Genomic DNA, 19,816 nt, shown 5'->3' on the forward strand with positions numbered 1-19,816 from the left:
TCAAAGCCAAGATGATTGTATGGGATGCTTTTTGTACGGTAGCCCTTGACCATATACAGAAGGTTCACATTTCACAAGTGTTAATGGACTGCTGATTCATGCAGAACTCCCTGATGTAGAAACGGGTTAATATTTATCTGCCTCACAAGAGTTCTGTGGGGCTTAATAAATATTGCAAAGTCCACTGAAATCCTTGGATGCTCAAAGATTTACTAGTATTAAACACTATACTGTCCCTAACTACTGCACAGCACCATTCATTTCAGTTTCTATTGCTTTAGGGTAGTTTTACTCACGGCCATCATGTGCACCACACACAAAAAACCCCACCCCCACCACCACTTTGGGGGTTTTATACGTCAGAGTCACTTTTTTGTTATCCTTACCCACAGCCATCTCGCTGGAGAGGCTGTACTTGCTGGGCATGGAATACAGAAAGAAAGGAGGGGGAGATAATGTGTGCACACCATCCTGCTCAGGAGCACATCTGAAGCCTTCTGAGGGTCCTATTTAGGGAGGGTGGAAGAACGATGGGGCTGTTCTCACAGCTGCCCTCAAAGTAATTCATTTCTTCCAACGCAGTAGACAAGCCAAATGCAGCAACTACCTGAGAAAACATTTGCCTCCCTGTGTGTGCATATGTGACAGGAGGAGTAGTCTGCAAGCAGCAGCCCTGAACACGGAGAGATGCCTACCAGTTTTTAAGAATCCAAACTAGAGTATGATGGTCATCTCCTGACACTACCCTGCAATTTACAGAGTTTGGCTGTGACTCAGTGTGATTCTTCCACAAATTAAACCTACCATTGTAATAATGCTGCATCACATAAGCACAATTTGTGTAGGTCAAGATTATTTAAAAAAAATACGTTGAAGTGCCTTCTATAGTTACATTGGAATCTGATATATAATCACTACTAATTAGTCTGGGGTCTTGACAAAGACAGTACTAGATCTTAATGCAATTATGAAAAAGTCAAATGTGTTATTTTCTCCCCACAGGTTTATACTGGAATTCCATTCAATCACTACAATTTAGATCTATTAGTATGGTTCTGTTTCAATCCCAAGGACACAGGTGCTAACTCACCCTCTCAAGTAATATATGGGGTCTTTATTAGCCATGCAGAGCAAGCAGGACTGCCATTTTTAGTTCCTAAATATCAAGACGTATAAGGATCTTGGCAGCAGCATTCTGAAGAGAGTAAACAGCTATAAAGTTTTAAAGCGGTAACTCAATTACCATAAAATCAGGTCTGCCCTCCCAGTTTTGTAAGAGTACTGTGAATTTTCAGACAACATTCTCTGGACTGTTTCAATAATTTGCAAAACTCATATGCTGTTCTAATTTAATTAAAGAAGTAGCTGGCCTTAGTTTCCACTTAGACAGAAAGCTTTAAATGAAAGCTTTACAATTCTGTAAGTCTTCTGTTGGTGTTATAGACAATGAATTTGAAAGTGAAGGCAATTCCTGTGTGAAATGATAACCCTGAGCCAAGACGTTCACAGAACAGAGAACAAAACTAGTGCTTTTAGGCCATCGGCTAGTATCTCTGTGTCAGTCAAGGGCAGATGCATCCCAAAAAGTTGGGTGTTGCTTCATACTTATGAGAAAATGCCGGTTACCCCTTGGGAATCAAAGAGCTGGACTTCAACTCAGCCTTCCCCTATAAACTTCTGCAAAGCTAATTTCCACTGAGACTCATTTAAACATACAAGGAGGATATATATCTGGGGGTGAAATTCAAAATCAAATGCAATCAAGAATATATCCTTCTTTCTAGATAAGGAATTAAGTCTCCTTATTAAATAATTGCTATACCACAGAAAAGCTATCGTGTTAAACACTCTAAAATTGGTCTAGTTTCTGGAAGGCAGCAAATAAATGGCTGCTCCCCCTATGCATGGATCATCCTCCCATACCTCTCTTCGCCAAACCTGCACTCAATTCTTTCTTAAAAACCCCAATGCTATGCAAAATTATCCTAATTTTTATGGTCCCATGCAGAGATGAAATGTGCCCAAGACAAAAAAAACAGGCGACCGTACTACAGTAACCACACCACCTAGTTTATTACTTAGATGTGCCACAGTAAGTGTAAAGTTGATTGCAAGCTCTTCAGGGCAGTGATTATTTTTAATGTATCCTCTAAGGTCTATGTATCCTCTAGGTGTGTCATAAATAATATATAAAAAAACGAGTGGAATCTTTTCTTAAAAACTTTACTTTGCTTGTCTGAATTGACAGGATTGGAACACAGAAGAGATCTGGTAAACTGCTCACTGAATACCACATTAAAATGCATGAAACTGCTGGTTATTGTCTTAATTACGTGCAGCATAGGAGAGTTAGAAACTTTTCAGTATTCCCATTCATCAGTGTTTAGTAATTTGTTCACAGTATTAGCAAAATTGCTAAGCCTCTGTAAATACATCAAGTATAATCAGGTAAAATGAAGGTAATACTGGGGGAAGAGATAAGGAAAGCTGACATGAATGAACTGCTGAGGTATAAGCTACTAGTACCTGCAGTGAACACAGATCCAGTTAATCAGATTCTAGTCCCATTATCCTTCAGTGGAAACACAGGCTGAAGTAAAACAACAGACACTAACTGAACCGATGCATTGTCAGAACAGAGAATGAGTGCGCATCTGCAGAACTATTTCAGCATAACATGCTTTGATATACTCTGAGGCCCATCACGAGACTTCTAAGGAGATGCATTTACAAGAAATTTTTCTGCAAAGTTCCATCCATTAGAAATACAGCAAAGGTAGAGCAAACAAGGTTTTCATTCTTCTTTTAAATCTTTAACTATTATATAGCTGCACAGTTTCAAATCACAAAAGGAATGAAAAAAAACCACCACTGTGGCTAAAATAAAGTTCTCATCACTTCACCACATGCCGCTCTATTCCAAAGGAAGTCTGTAATAACACTTAATTACAGGATATTGCAAGTAATGTAACTAAAACATCAGTTTGTTTACAATACAGAACAATGTTCTGCTGCTTATGGTAATGTAGGTGTAGGATTGCTTACACTTGTTGTTATAACAAGGGAGGGTTTTTTTGGATAGGTGGGGGATTCAGTGACATCATGTCCCTACCTCACAGGGGGCTTGCAAAGAAATGATTAGGAAGTGTGCATATACCAGAACCGGGGATCTCCACCTTTGCCATAACCATGACCTCATGGTACAACAAAATATAACTGGGTTCAAAAAAGAAATAGGCAAGTTCATAGAGGGTAGATCTTTCAATGGCTATTAGCCAAGATGGTCAGGGATGCAACCCCATGCTGTGGGTGAACCTAAACCTGTGACTGCCAGAAACTGGGACTGGACAACAGGGTCACTTAATAATTGCTCTGTTTTGTTCATTCCCTCTGAAGCATCTGGCACTAGCCTCTGTCGGAAGACAGGCTACTGGGCTAGATGGACCCTTGGTCTGACCCAGTGTGGTCATTCTCATGTTATGTGATAAAAAATGCTTTTGGGATCCCCCTCCCATCTAGTCAGGAAGAAAGAGAGCATTCATATTGTGACAACTTCTTTGAACCGCTCTGCGACCCCTTAGAGATCACGACCACTAGGTTGACAGAACAGGGTGGACCACACCTACATAGATCAAGCCACAAAATTGCATATACATCCAATTTCTAAATGCACTTCTGATGGGAAAGTGTGATTAAGTGCAGAGATCAAAGTATATCAATGTTTAAGCAGGCTACTCACCTTCAATGTACAGGGGTTCAACGACATCATGATTAATCAGTTCAAAGTTCTCGTGGCCAATCCAGTGTTCCACATTTCTTTTCCTGCCCGTAAAGAAGTTGTCCACAACTGTAACCTCATGGCCATCCATCATTAGTTTGTCAGTAAGATGAGAACCCACAAACCCTGCTCCTCCAGTTATCTGCGTTAGGACAGTGGGTATGAATTTTTTTTTCTTTTTACAGAAACACCAGATAAAGTCCACAAACATGAAGACAGAAGAACAGCAACTTTCAAAACTTTGCTTACCACCGGGGGGACAACTCCATTTCCATTTTAAATTCATTTCTTTAAATTTCAGGCCCAATATTTAGGTAACACATAACATTTCAAGAGAAATACTTCATCTGGTTTGAAAATGTTGAACAAAGACCATTGTGGAGAATATTAGAGGATTCAATTTTTTTCTTCCCTGTCTGACCCTCCCCCGCACCCTCTTAAATTAGGCTTGTGCCCTTCATGCACTGGGGAAAACAAAACAAAACAAAACACACAACATTCCTGATATTACTACAATTAAGCCTGGCCTTCTCCTGGTTTTAATGGAGGATGTTTTGGGGAGGGGTCGGCTTAAAGAAATATTCTAAGTGCTCTCATCTTGTTCAAAGGAGTTGACTCTTTAAAGACCTCTTTTCTTCCATGTGGCTGTTAAGTGTGAGAAAGTGAAAAAGAAACAAGCTCCGAACTGTTTTATATCTCTTGCCCACTGTATTGCTCAGTTTTCAGCTTATATTTCAATCTAGCTAGTTCTTCTGTCATCCCAGAGTTACAGGATAGACAAGCTCTGAAGCTCTATTGTCAAGAAACAAGGAAAAAAAAACACCTTTAACTTTCACACCCATTCCATAAAGTGCTTAAAAGAACAAAAAACCCACCCATTTTTAGCTTTTGCAACTCACCCTTAAAGAGCAGTGAATCACTGAACACAGTAATTGTATGACTGCTTCAACAAAGAGGTTCAAGTCCCATGCTGCGTGATGTGTTCAAAGGGACATGTCTGTGGAAGCAGTTATTTTCTCTAGGCTTCACAAGCAGTTTTAATGAAGGAAACAGAAGTTGGCCACTGCCAAAGACAATTAACCAAAATCAATTGACCAGATCCAGTATGACATCTCATATGAAATGTACTATTATGTGACTTTATGATCAAGATCAGATTTAACAAGGTGATGTAACTATACAGTTACTGTATCATCAGTGCCCTTCAATGATTACCAGTGCCCTGCAAACTACACCGTGAAAGGATTTGCTGTAATTGTCAAGAAATGAATCAAACTACTGGATAACGTGACAATTTAATAAAATGTCATCGGTAGGATCACACAGGTTACTGAAACCCTTTTACTTCTGTTTAATACAAGCCAAAATATTCATTTCCCCCCAAACACTGAATTAAAAAAAAGACTCAAGCAAACTTAACAAAAAAAAAAAAAAAAAAAAAAAAAATCAGGAAAATAATTTTCTATTTGCTTGTGATTTACCTGACAGGTGACCTACAAAGGAAAAATTGTTTCTATACTATTTTCTTCCATAAAAGGCCTGAAAGTTCACCTCCCATCCTCCCACCCTTGTTTTATTTCATGTTAGAAATTCAGGATTACTGATACGATGATGGCATGGTAAATAAATAAAAAAAACAACAGTGAAATCTGAACAATTGAGGAGGAATTTTTAGTTAAATTATTAAAAAAAAAATTCTTTTGTTGCTGGCATCTACTGGGGGCAGGTGCAGTCATTCAGTAAGGGAGCCAGTTCCCAGATAAACTGGAACTGAAAGCAGATTAGAAAAAGGCATCTGTGCAAGAAGGTGGGGTGTGGGGTTAAGGCTTCTCAAATCTAGTACAGCAAGGAGACTGTGGTGGGGTCCCAGCAATGGTACTGGGACTGACAGCAGCCCTCCACCAGGTAGAATGAATAGTAAAAGGATAAAGTCTAGTAAAACCACATTCCAGGTGACTTGCCTCTCTGCACTGTGTGGGACAAAAATCTGTTTCTGTGGAAGACTCCACAACTCACCTCCTTTGACTAAGGTGCAAGAAACCCCTGGTACCACTTCTATGCAAGGATCCAGAAAAGGCTGGACTCAAAATTCCTGATATTTCTTAGGTACAGTGAGAAAACAAAATTTTGAAAAACAGGCAGGAGTTTAGGCTCTTAACATTGTAAGCAAGCAAAATATGGCACAAACCCAATTTTTGTTTTTTTTTAAAAAAACTTTGCAGTCATCTTGAAATGTTACCAAGGGATTTTATGATAAATTTAGATTCTCTTGATTAATTTATGGCTTCTGTAAAGATTAGATGAAAACTGATTTGGAAAAGGAGTTGAATTTCCCCAGAAAAGTAAACAATTGTTGAATTTATTTAACGTCATTTTCATTCACTTCAGGCTACATCAAAAGGAAAGAAAGGATGATTTAAGCACCCAAGTTGTCTATACATAATCATCCAGCAATCACAGCAGTTCAGAAAGACAGGGTGGACACACTTCATTTCAAAACACAGCTGCTTACAAATCACAACAGACCCCAAATTCATTATATTGCAGATCAACAATTTTCACTTTAAAGCTGCAGACCCAATACCTAGTGCTTGGGGATGATACACTAGCATCATCTGGATAGAATACATTTACTTTACTAGTATTATAAAATGGCTGATGACTTCAACATTTACTAAAACGCATTAAATACAGCGTATAATTCATCTTTATCTGGAACACTTAGATGTTTGTGTATTTGCCATGCAGGTTCATTTCCTTCTTGTTACAGTCATATCCGGTGCTTTCAGTCAGATTCAGGACATCTAATACCCCATGTCAAAATTACATTATTTTTTCATTTTATAATTTCATAGGTACATCACATAAGACTTAGAGCTGAGCCTAAATTGATATCAACCATGTTAAGAAAATTTCCAAGAAAGAAGCCTACTACCTACCCATCTTCTTGGAACAAGCAGGGTAAACAGACAGGCCTGGCAGCAAGGCATAGAGTTTACAAGACTTGGGCTCTGTTGGACCAGTGTGGTAGTGGAAATGAACTTGGTGAAAAACCCTCAACTGAGAATAAATCTAGTCCTAAATGGACACATCTCGGAGCTGTCAGCTTGAGTAAGCTCAACTGCTGGGCAAGAGTATGAGCAGAAAGGCTGTCTCTAAGGCACCCAGGATCCAAACTGTAAAGAACTTCAAGGTGTGTTTAAACCTAAGAATTGCATCTGGAATCAAACTGGGAACATGAGCAGACTCCAGAGTACAGGTGGTATAAACAGCAACCCAGGTGCTTGGCTCACACGTCACTGTGAACACCTCACCACCTTGCTTTTCTTTCTGCACTTGCTCCCCACTGAATTCAATGCCTAGTTTAAGATTTGCGCTCTGATACCCAAAGCAATCCCTATATTGACCTCAGCTGCCTGAAAGAGCACTTCTTCCTCGGGGACCATGACCCTTCTTGACAGCTACATTATACCAACACAATGAAACTGTCAGACAATGGAGAGCCTGGTGAGCACAGAAGACCCAACTTTCAAAGGTGCTGGACTTACTTTATGGACAGGTTTCAGAGTAGCAGCCATGTTAGTCTGTATCCGCGAAAAGAACAGGAGTACTTGTTGAAAGCTTATGCTCAAATAAAGTTGTTAGTCTCCAAGGTGCCACAAGTACTCCTGTTCTTTTTACTTTATGGAATTCACTCCCAGATTATGGAATTCACTCCCACAAATACTCAAAACTGACTGCAGAGCTCAGGTTTTTCACTTGGCTTTCCCTTTCAGTGATGTCTTCTGCCATGTGCAATCAGGCTATTCAGCTATTTCTCCTACAGGTGAGAGAAAGGCACTATTCTGCCTACTTTAATTCAGAATTGAACCAAACATCCAACGAATTTTCTTAGTTATTCTGTTATCCAACGTTTAAAGATGGCATCTAAAAAGCCCACACACAACAGCTTGAACTGCCTCGACACAGCAGCACACGCAAAAACTCCATTAAAATGAAGGTTGCAAAATCCCACAAATCGGGAAATGCCTGTGCAGTCTCGTGTCAGCCGCACTGTGCAAATGGATTATGAGACAATCTAATTTTTTCAAAAGATCCCATCTCATTCAGTGCACAGAATGGAGAGTGCTCACTTAATGATCAGCTCTTCAATATATTGTTTCTCCTCAATGTGTGGCTCCATGCCTTATTTACTATAGACTCTTCAAACTCCGCCCTGAAGACAGAATTACTACTGTCTTCAGAGGCTTTTCTAAGGTGCTCATCAGTATAGTATCCGAGTGCTGCACAAACATTCCAGATCAACAATTTTCACTTCAAAGAACTGAATTAATGAATTAATTTTCACAGCACCTCTGTGAGATAAGATGCTGGTATTAGCCCCATTTTGCAGATGGGAAACCAAAGCACAGAGATTAAGGTCAAAAGTATCCACTAATTGTGTATGTCCAGTCTGTGCACTGAATAAGGAAGAGGCCCTGAGGAAAAAAATAGTATGTGGTCATGTAATTAAGGCCTGCATCATAATGCATATGTCCCACGGGGCAAAACTGTTTGTACAGGCAACCTTGATTCTGGCATTTTCTAATTTTTGAGTGCTTGACTTTGAAACCTTAATGTTCTTTTAATGTAGATTTTTGTGTTCAGTTTCTTAAGTTTTTCAAAAAGCAAAATGGAAAAACAAATTCCATCCTATGGTATCACATAGACACTTTCATCAACAGGGTTGAAACCAGGAGATCCACTGCACAGTTCTCTGCCACCTGAGCTAATGGAGTACCTGATATAGTAGTAGGTTGTTATCCTCTATGTGAACCAGAACTATTGGGGGAGGAGACACACTTTGCCAGTGGGTTCCACAGATATTTGCTGACAGCAGAGGAATGGTGACACTCAGGACCTCGTGTGCCATTCCAGGCTCTAGAAGGGATTGTGGTCTAGTGGGCACATCCCTGACACGAAGGCCAAATTTCAGTCCCTATTACAAAGCTATGTTATAATTTCTCAAATAAAAGGTTGCCAGAATTTTTTAAAACTTTTTTTCTAGCCTTGTTCTCAGAAAAGGCAACCATTTTGGTGAAAATTTTCTAAAGAAAAAAAAATCTGCCTCATTCAGAAAGCATGGAAAAGTTTGCCAAATTTTAACCATTTGGGCTAAAGTTATAAGTAACTGAAAACAGGATCTTCCAACAGGAACTGTTGGGAAACCTTAATAAGTAGCATTACCAGTCCCACCTATAAGTGACAAACATACTACAGGACTACTTACATTCCAAGATTCTGAGCCCAATCCCGCTCCCACTGAAGCGAATGAGAGCTTTGCCATGACCAGACAATTTGCCAAGAGGACCAGACAGTATCAGGCCCTGTGCATTTTTTTTTTTAATGTTACTGGTTTTAATGCGTGCCGCTTATATACTGTGAAGATTTATCATACATATAATGCATAATGTATTCTGCAACCTCAGAATGTGCTGTGGAATTCACACCTTGCCAAAGAACTATTCTCTAGAAATTAAAATTTTGCTTGAAAGTAAAAGTTATATTTCTAGCCCTCACTATTGTGAAGTTGCAAACCATGCATAAACTGGTGCACTGATATCTGAGTTTGCAGTCACCTGAAACAACAGCTCTGAGAGCTGCTAACTTCCCCCTTCCCTGTCTATGGGGCACGAACTCAAATTGAAGATGAAATTTTGACTATTGTTGTTAGCTATTACACTACTGATTATTTAGCAGAACCATCCTGCTAGGGTGCTATCCACAATTTCAAACTGTCTAGTGCCTTCTGCAGGGGCCAAAAGTCTCAAGTGACCCCCTACGTCTACATCTTAGTCACTGACAATTTCCACGGTGCAGCTATGCATTATACGAACACTTGAGAACTGAAAATGCAGGGACAGTGCAGAATAAAGGTAATTTATTGTCAAAATAAACAGGTGACACTTTACTGGTTGTATTTGTTTTTATATCTAATTCTTTAAAACTTCTTATTAAAAACTGAAATGAAGCAGCTACAGAATTTCCTGCGTTATGCACCAGAATCCAAGGTTCTTGATGCAAAGCTGAAATCTAGTTTCATGCAGAGTATGCAGGGCTTGCAATATAATACTGACAACGGTTGGAAGAGATGTTTGCAATAAGGCTGCAGTATCAGCAATGCACTCTTGTTAGCAGACTTGATTACAAAGATCTAAAGACAAGTACTGCAGGCCTTGGCCATTCTGTCCGAAGTCAAGTCAGTCTCTATCAGCCTGATCCAAAGCTGATTAAAGTCAACTGTAGCCATTCCATTTACTGTCACGGAGCTTGAGAGCAGGCTTTATAATATAGCCCTCAAACCTTTCTCAACTACAGATAGACAACTGTCAAAAGGTATTGGTTTCAGATCACTGGCCTTTTTCTTTGCACAGGCTTTTCTTAACTATTGTTCACTTCTTTATTAAACTTTGCATATACTGAAAAGAGAATACAGAAGAATTTTTGTTCATATGTAAGCCATTATCCATGCTCTGGGAACTTCATTTTTCAGACAGAAAACAAGCCTTTTGTTTTCATTCCATTGAATTTTCTAAATGGGAAGGAGTTGAGATCAAAGCGAACATTAGACAAGTTAAGCATAAGGCACTAAATAGGGACCTGTACTACGCCCCACTCCATACCAGAGTGGCAAAAACTTGGACCACATATTTGCCCACAATACGGAATCTGTTTGTTCTGTACCTTCTTAGAATCCATAGTCAAGTTCATCCCTGCACCACAGCAAGGGCCAGCACAGGGAACCAAAGAACCTAAAGACAGAGCTCACCTCCACACTGTTTCAATGGCATCTATGGGCCACTGCAGCAGGACAGATTCCCTGGAGCATTAGAACGCCCTGTCACAACATGCCCTCTTCTTTCTGTGGTGCACCCTGGAATGTTTTCTCCGATCTCCTCGCACACACAGGTTCCCTAAGCCTGGCGTATTCCTCTATCTTTATGTTCGTCTGTCTCATGTGTGCTCTATGACTGTGCAAAAGGGACCACAGGGCATCTAGGAATCTGTCCCCATGTTAGGCTCTCTCGCCAAGCCTCAGTCAGACAGGTTTTTCCAACACTTTGCACTTTCTAAACCACTGCCCCTCTTCAGAAGAATCCCAATGTCAGAAAATTTCCACCAGCTGGGAACATGGACAAGGACCCTTCTGAAAAAATACACTTTACCGCCAAGCTAATATAGTTCCAAGATATTGTAGGCTGACAGCGGAAACCCAATTAACGAGTCACACCGCCAATCCAGAGCCCAAGCTTGTTATCCACATGCCGTGACTGAGCACTCACCACCACAGGGTGCAAGGAATTAGAGTAGTTGCTCCTGAACCTATGTAGCACATATCAAGCTGCACAATACAATTAAAAAAGTTTTTCTTTTAATTAATCCTGTGACCCTAATTAAGTTTTACACAATTCTAAACCAATCCCTCTTATTTCCAGAGCATGAGCCTGATGAAATACTGACTTACCAAAATTCTTTTACGGTCCTTCTCTGATAGAAATTTCACTGGTGGATACTTCTGGGTGAAACTACAGAACATTTCAAAAACAGGAAGAAGAAAAACTAAATTAAAATTTATTTAGGTGACTGACAACAACTTTCCCTTTGTGTATCTACTTTTCCTTTACATTTCATTTATGTAAAATTTAAAGCCAGAAAGTCACGGAAATTTTGTTTTTAAATTAGGATAATTTTCACAGAGCGACATAATGTGAGAGTTAAGGATGTTTTCCCAGCGATGTCTCAGAAGACTACCACTGCTTTGGAGGGTTGTGTGTTACCATTTCACATACCATTTTTTGCACTCTTCATCCATAAACACAAAAAGCAGACGTTCCTGGGACGGGGGGGTGAGGACTAAAATAACACATTTGCCAGGGATTCTCATTTTCTGCAAAACTACTAGGCCTGAAAATAGTAAGCTTACAATTGATGCTCAAGAGCATAAAGAATTACGGACACTGAGCTATCACCTCTCAGTGTTTTTTTTTCCATCTGTTTGTGTGCTGTATTATGGGAGCAACAAGTGAGGTTGTGTTGAGTTTCAGTTAAGCAGCAGTTTAATCTTGCCAATACTTCAGCAGCTCAGGTAATTCTTAAATAAATGTCATAAAAGGTAACTCAAATATTCATCACCCTTCCTCTCCAGTTAGTTTGCACGTTGCAACTTGTGGATGAGATAAGTCAGTGGAGAGAACGGAACTGCATATATGCCAAGAATTTTCCTTGATAGATTACTTTTTCATCCGTACATAAACAGAATGCCACTGGATTGACACCAGGCCCTGGGGTCTGAAGCACCATGCCTCAACTACCTCTCATCCACAACCCTGTCTCAATGGGGATCTCCAAGAGGCAGAGCACAGACATAGGCGCTGACTCCATGGGTGCTCCAGGGCTGGAGCACTCACAGGGAAAAATTGGTGGGTGCTTAGCACCTACCGGTAGCTTCCTGTCTCCCCCGCCCCAGCTCACCTCCGCCTCCTCCCCTGAGAGCACCGCATGCCTGCTTTTTCCCTCCTAGCTCCCAGCGCTCGGGGAAGAGGCGGGGCCGGGGCGGGGATTTGGGGAAGGGATCCAATAGGGGCAGGGAGGGGGCAGAGTTGGGGTGGGGACTTTGGGGAAGGGGTTGGAATGGGGGCGGGGCAGGGAAAGGATGGAGTCGGGGGAGGGCCAAGGTGGGGGGACACGAGCACCCACCGGCGCCAGGGAAAGTTGGCACCTATGAGCACAGATGCTGTGTACTTGAATGGCATCTTCAACCCTTCACCCTCAGAGTGCATGTGATACTATCTTCAGCTTCCTGTGCGTGGAAACCAGGCAGCAGCAGAACCCTCAAACGTTCCCATGCCGGGAGGTTGGCTGCAGACTCTCCACACACAAATACCTCACCATCAAGGTGTTCTCCAATAGTAACAAAACCTCTTTGATCCAAAAGGGGGGATGAGGTAGGGAAAATAATGGAATCCATTCCGTCCCTGACCACAAGGATGTCTCCATATGTTTGTCCTCAGGTCACCAGTACAAGGAACACAGTTCTGGTTGTTTGGATCCTTTAACTGGACATTTTCATGCTTTGAATTAATTGGCTCTTTTTAGGTTTAACTTTGATTTTCCTGATTTCTAGTGATTGTTTTTGATCACTATGCCACTCTGATAATGATATAAACTCTGAAAGTTCGCTCCAGATAAATTAACAAAAGTTTCTCGGGGCTAAGTATTAAAGAATGCCTTCATTTCCTCCTCCCCAGAACCATGAGTATGGGTTGTCTTTGGATTGTACAAGATAAGCACTTTTCACCCAACACAACACCTATAAAACCAGTAGCGAAGAATTAGCTTTAAAAGCTCACTATTCATCAGCCTCGATCCTCTAACAATTACAGACTCAGAGGGCCCTTATGTGGCTCTTACGTCCTTGCAAAGTGAGTGTGAAATGCTACCTGATCAGAATTCACCAGTCGATAGCATTTTACACTTGCTTTGCAAGAGTGTGAATAACTACACAGACACAAGAGTGGAGAGTCAAGCTCATCTCTTGTGATTTCTCAATGCCAAAATCGGGTGTGTGGAGAGGGGTACATGTACGTATTTTCACCCTCAATGGCAGGCACACAATGACATCTGAAATATAACCCATTAACAATATACTGCACACATACTCCAAATGCAAAGTCATTCATGTGCATCCTCACCAAAGGCTGAATAACCTACTGGCTCTGATGCAAAAAGAAATAGATCTCAATTTGACATATTGCACCAAAATGTAACACTACTCAAAAATTAATACTGATCAAGCCATCATGTCACACAGGCCATCCACGAAGGACAGAACAGACAGCAGCTCAAGTCAGGTAGATTAAAAAACCCACTAAGAAACACTTCTGCTACTGTTAAAAATGAAACAAATACAGTGGAAACCCGTTTATCCAATCTAACTAGGACCAAGACTGGATCAGATAATGAGAAATTTGGATAATTAGGAGAATGGGCAAAGAGCTTCAGCCTCAGGCTGACAGCCCAAGTCGTGCCATCCGGGGCTGAAGCATAAATTACTCATATTCCTTTATGCACTGGTGGTTTGGTTAATACAGACAGCCGGATAATGAAGGCTCAGATAAACAGGGTTCTACTGTACTTAGTTTCATAACAATCAGTTGAAGACAAGAGAGAATGTATAGGACTTTTTTTAAACCATTCATGACTACAGTTTAATAAAAATACCAGTAGCATGTACAGTACCTACTGGTGGCCATGTATAGTCAGTGTCTGCATGTTGCCAACAAGGTCACCCTGTTTGATCTGTCAAGTCAGTGCTCATATTAGGATTTAAGTAAACTAGGGTCACATATTCTCAACAAAAATTGTAAGTGGCAGGTCAGTAAATCTGGAAGTCAGCTGTAAAATAAAACCTGACATCTGTATTTGAGCACGGTATCGTTTGCACCCAAGACAAAGCGTGCAGCATCCTGGAAACTTTTGCAGGCATTGTGTATGCTCAATTCCAGGAGCAGAACACAGTTTCACTCTTCATGCACGAGAGAGGCACAGTGATAGCCAGCATGTCAGGTGCACTCACATGCTTACTGACACTGTACAGCCTGTGGGATATGGCATGGGTTCAAAATATGGGAGGGGGACAGAGCTAATAGCCCTGAGAACAGCGGTTCATCCAAACTGACAAATGCTGAAAACCTTCCTAAATCCAGAGTGAGCAATTCATCTTTTAGTTCTTCGTATTTGTTACTTAACTGAACCCTTCTTGAGTTAATAGCAGAGATCTGAACAACAGGTTTTATTTTTGTTTTGTTTTTTAATTGTTTAAGGCAAAAAACACACCGTCACCTTAGGGCTTTTCATACAGGCTGTTAATGTGTGCTCAGAGTGCTGCCGAAGTGTACTGTTATAGGCCTTAGTCCTGAAAATCCCTATGTAAGAGCTTAACTTCACAAACAGTGAGTAGTCCCATTAACTTCAAAGAGACCACTCCCAGTGCATATAGTTATACTGCTGCAGTGTCTACACGGAAACCGCGTTGCCCTAACTACAGCTACATAAGCATTATGCCTCTTGTGGAGGAGGAATTATTATGTTGGTGTAGTAGGGCACTTACATCAGCGGGAGAAAGGCTGCAGTGCGTACACTGACATAATTAAGGTCAACATAACCTGCCTTATGTCAACCTACCTGTGTAGTACTGATCAGGCCTCAGTGCTTACTAACAAACAGGAGACGTACAAAATTACTGAGCACATAATATTCACGTTAGTCTACTGAAGACCTTGAGACCCATTCAGGACAAAACAAACATAGCTCTGGTGACTGAACAACAACCCCACAAGAACAGACGTACCTTTTTTCCAAGTCTCTGATTTTCTCTCTTAATGGTGCAACAGCCTAAAGTAGGAATAAAAATAATTCTTTAAAGGAAGTTGCAAGAATTTACATCTCAGAAAAAGAAAAACAATGCCTACTCAGACTATAATACGAGTAAAAATAGGGGTGGCAATTTTACATCTCATCTAAATAAATTCATTTAAGACATCAAGATCAGAACAACTTACATTTATAGAGAGTCTTTTGTGCCAATGGATCCCAAAGCATATTACAAAAAAAGGAAGAATCTGCTATAAATACAGGAAATTACTTCACCTACCACTGACATGCAGCACATGCAGAGTAGCTGTTTAAAAAGTATGTAGCAACAGTAAACAACAGTTTAGGACAATACATGAAATATTTAACTTAAGTTGTTGGGGAAGTTTAGGCAGCCAGAATATAATTATACCTACTAGAATATAGCCATCACACCAAGACTAACACTTGTGAAAATTGCCTTTAAAGACTAAAAGTTGCCAGGGCCTCAGTTTTAAAGAGACAATGACACATTAAAAATAATCAGGTTCCAAACACATTTCTTCAACTGGGTTGTTACAACCACCCTGGATTATTAAAGGGAAAGAAATTTAAAAATGCAGTTTACCTACTAATATCTATGCTATTTGTTTAATTATCTGCATTTCTCTGAACTTGGACAGTGATAAATAAATACAATTAGTTTCACTTCCAGATTCTTTATCATGTAATGAAGGCTTGAGTTTTAAACAAGGAAGATAAAGTCTGAACATACTTCTTTTGGTTTTAGGTTTTATAAATGCTTTTTACAAAATTTAAATTTGAGGCCAAATATAAGTTGACAACATCTCTTTAGGATCACCTGAAATAGTATCACTAGCACCACAGTGCCCTTTAACAAACTGTGGATTTACTTACTTTAAAAAATACTGACAGGTTCAATTTCGACAACTGAAAGCCTCCAGGAATGGAAATGAACTGTGCATTGTGTTATTCCCCCCATGTACTATAATTTAGGCTTATTAATTCAGTAACTCATGCTGAGCAGTACTTCAACAAGAATCCCATTGATTCCAATGGAGAAAGGTATTACACAATGTGAATAAAGGCGGCATAATTAGGGGCTAGGTACTTTCAGCAAGCTCCAGAGAACTTTTATTTCTCAGGAATTTTACAGTATCTTTTGCATTTTGGGTATTCACAAATTTGTAAATCTTACTAAAAAAAAAAAAAAAGTTAAAAACAGCATTTCCAAATCCAAAAAATCTATTGCAGTTGTACTCAAAATGAAAAAAAGACACATGTAAGACATTAATTAAGAGCCTGTTCCAATGCCTACTGAAGTCAATGAAAAGACTTCAAGTTAATTTAATAGGCTTCAAGTCCAAAGTAACAGTGGGTATACAGTTCTCTTGAGATATAAGAAATCTGGTAAATCAAATACACTGTTAATTGCCTCACCTAAAAATGAATAGTCAGTCAGTCATAGAACAGTGTCTATATATGCCACTAAACTTTAATTTTTCGGAATTATGAACTGGAAACCTAGTACAAATATATTAGGTTTTTCTGTTGTGCTCATCAGCATAGTATTTCAGCGATGAAATATAACTGGTTACTCTGAGTAAGAGTTAAGAACAAAGCAATGCACATGTGGAAATTTTAAAATAGTAAATGCTTGTTAAAAGTTAAATACACTTAACTTTTTGGAGGGGTGACAGAGAAAGAAGTTAATACAGCAGTCCTAAACTTGGTAACAAAGGCTCAATTCCCAGCAGGACTGGGATAGTTAGGAAGACACTGTGGCAAACAGGATTGGATCTTTGGAATTATAATCTTCTGATGAAGGTTTAGGGAAAACAGAGGGAAGCCATTGATTAGTGCTGGAAGCGGTTTGGGTCCACTCTAATGAAGAATAGTACAGACATGAGACCAAATTCTGAGGATTACATTAGTGGGAGAATAAAGTAAAATATTTTAGCTGGAAAGAAAATTAATTGTAAAAAAAGCAGAAATAAAGAGGATATTAACCACCTAATAAACTAACCTCCTCTATCTTACTTTCAACTTTCTGATCCCCGTTGTCTTGAATAGACCTGTTGGGAAAAAGAGCCATGAAACAGATCAACTAAGCGCCATTTCCAGTATGTTCTTAATTTTTTTTTTTTAATTTCCTTTAAAAAGTTTACTACTTCAGAATGTGTTCTCTAGAGATACACAAGCACAGAGCAAATGACCAACATGGCCTGATCCAGTGCTTATTGATGTCAACTGGAGCCTTTCCATTAACTCTAATGGCCTTTAAATCAGGTCCAAAGTTAGCAGTCTTGATCAACATAGTAGATTCAACATTATATTAAAAAGTCAATGCAATATAAAAAATAATCTAGTCACTCATCACAGGGTAAGTCACCTCCCCCAAAAGTACTTTTGTAGTGCAATTCTACTAGGAAATGCGACTAAAATGGTTTGCGAGGGTCCATATTTATTGTCTCAATGACTCCATATCAAGTGTACAAATAAAATATATTTTTTCCAACTGCTGAATTTCCAAACTCAATCTAGGATCAGAGAGTTAATATAGGTTCTTCATTTTCCACCTGTAAAAGATTCTACGGACCAAATAATGCCTTCAGCTGAACCTAGGAAATTCCAGTGCAGTTAGTGGAGTGATACAAAAGTGTAACGGACTGTAACATGGTAAACAGTTCTGTGGAACAAGGAACGGTAGAATCCAGCTCACTCTTTCATCTGGGTTGACTCTAAAGCGGCTACCGGGAGTAAACACTTATTTTTGTCAATGGAGCAATCAGATCGGACTCTAAATATAGACAAAACCCACATGAGTTGACTAGGAAGGTGTCATTTTTACTCAGCCATTTTCCAAAGCATACACTCTGTGTGTCTTAAATATTTCCTGTACAGACAAAGAATTAGAATTCCTGTTAGAAAGCACTGGAATTTTTCACTAGATGAGAGCCATGTTCTACAATTATAAATATTTTTGGTTAAATTATCTTTGTTAAAAAACAAAACAATTAAGTTTACAAAACTTAACACAGAACTGAAGCAGATTTCCAGTGCTCCATAATAGAAAATTTAATTCTGTCAGTAACCGTTTCCATCAGACAGAGGCCCCTCTCCTCAAAATAGCAGTCCACACAGATGGCAGGCCAATCAACATATTAATGGGATTTAAACAGGGACACATATTTCTAACTTTGGCTTTGAACTTTTTAAATTAATAAAGTTTAAGGCAGCTTTGAATTTTTTTAAAAGCAAAATCAGCACACTGAAGATTGTTTTAAGTAATCACTCTATGGACAAAAACATACTTAAACAAAGGTTGCTTGGTAAAGGTGGAGCCATGCCAATGTATTTGGGGATACTTTAGGCTAGCCTCTTAAGACAAGGAGGTTGCAGAATAAAGCTGGTCTCTTGTACAGGTTTCATTGTAATCTAATTTAGTATTTAAATGTATAAAACATCTCAAGTGATTAGTGATGTTCTTCCTCTGAGCAAGCCACTTAGCATACACATTCTTCTGGCTAAGGGCTTGCCTACTCTTAAATAGCTCCAGATACAGCACTGTAGCACTTCAGTGAAGCCAACAGAAGGGCTTCCCCAGAAGTCCTCCCATCAACATAAAGCTGCGTATACCAGGAGTTAGGTCGGTATAACTGCGTCGCTCAGGTGTGTGGATTTTCCATATCCTGAGCAACATAGTTATACTAACAATTTGCTAGTGTAGTCCAAGCCTACGTGATTTCACTTAAGTTTGCATTAGTTCTTGTTTCAACTTAATTTTTGTTTCAGACAGCTTATGAAACTATTCAACATGATTTACAGTGGCAAGTTTTTGCATACTAGAGGTTTCATGGGCAGCCATGAATAAAATGGAGTTCTTTCAAGTAGAACAGAGCTCCTTTACTTGGGACCTGCAGTCATTACACCTAGAGAAACAGAAGGTCGTTTGTTAAGTAGACACACACCACAGTATTAGAAATCAGAACAACAATCCTCCTCACACCATTCTGTTAAAAAAAAAAAATCTTACTAAGTCAGTCAGTCCAGCATGTCTCACTCAGGCAAAACTCCCATTGCCTTCAGTAATTTTGCCTCAGGAAGGAGTGCAGTATTGAGTAGAACCATTCAGGTTCTAGAAACTCTTTTCACAAAAGACAGCCACTTACTGTAACAGCAGTAGCAAAAACTGACTATAGGTTAACACTGCAGCATTAGAATATTATTCAGGAGTAACACTGAGTAATTCACAATAATTACCGTATTAGATATTTTCCTGAAAATAGATAATGCACACAATTTTGAACGTGCATCCATGGAACAGAGAATCTTTTCCTTTGTAGTTAGCGATTAAGGAAAAACTTAATAGAAAACACAACATATTAAAAAGGTTCTTAAAGTAATCTCAAAAGTCAAATCTGTTGTAGTGTGTTCACATGCTGTAGGTTTGAGCACAGGCCAATTGCAGCTTTATGTTAAGTGAGTTTTCCCCTCCTTAACATACCAATTTAGTTATAGAGGGCTGGTCTGAGCACTCCACTTCTATGGAGGGAGGCTACGCGGATGGTCTCTCTCCTAAAGGTTCATCTCCCTTCCCTTACAACTCTATGGCGATATTCCCAC

At 39.6% G+C, this 19,816-nt stretch overlaps 1 protein-coding gene across 1 annotated transcript in view; it reads right to left on the reverse strand.

Moving 5' to 3' along the window:
- UXS1 (UDP-glucuronate decarboxylase 1) overlaps positions 1–19,816 on the reverse strand; it is a 102,355-nt gene that overhangs the window by 57,722 nt on the left and 24,817 nt on the right. The window contains exons 3-6 of the mRNA XM_034758061.1: positions 17,217–17,265; positions 15,168–15,211; positions 11,283–11,343; positions 3,740–3,920 (exon numbers count right to left, since the gene is read on the reverse strand). Of these exons, the coding sequence (XP_034613952.1) occupies positions 3,740–3,920; positions 11,283–11,343; positions 15,168–15,211; positions 17,217–17,265 (335 nt within the window). The remainder of the gene's footprint in view (positions 1–3,739; positions 3,921–11,282; positions 11,344–15,167; positions 15,212–17,216; positions 17,266–19,816) is intronic.

The sequence above is a fragment of the Trachemys scripta genome, chromosome 1, assembly GCF_013100865.1.
Source record: "Trachemys scripta elegans isolate TJP31775 chromosome 1, CAS_Tse_1.0, whole genome shotgun sequence".
Lineage (NCBI taxonomy): Eukaryota > Metazoa > Chordata > Testudines > Emydidae > Trachemys > Trachemys scripta.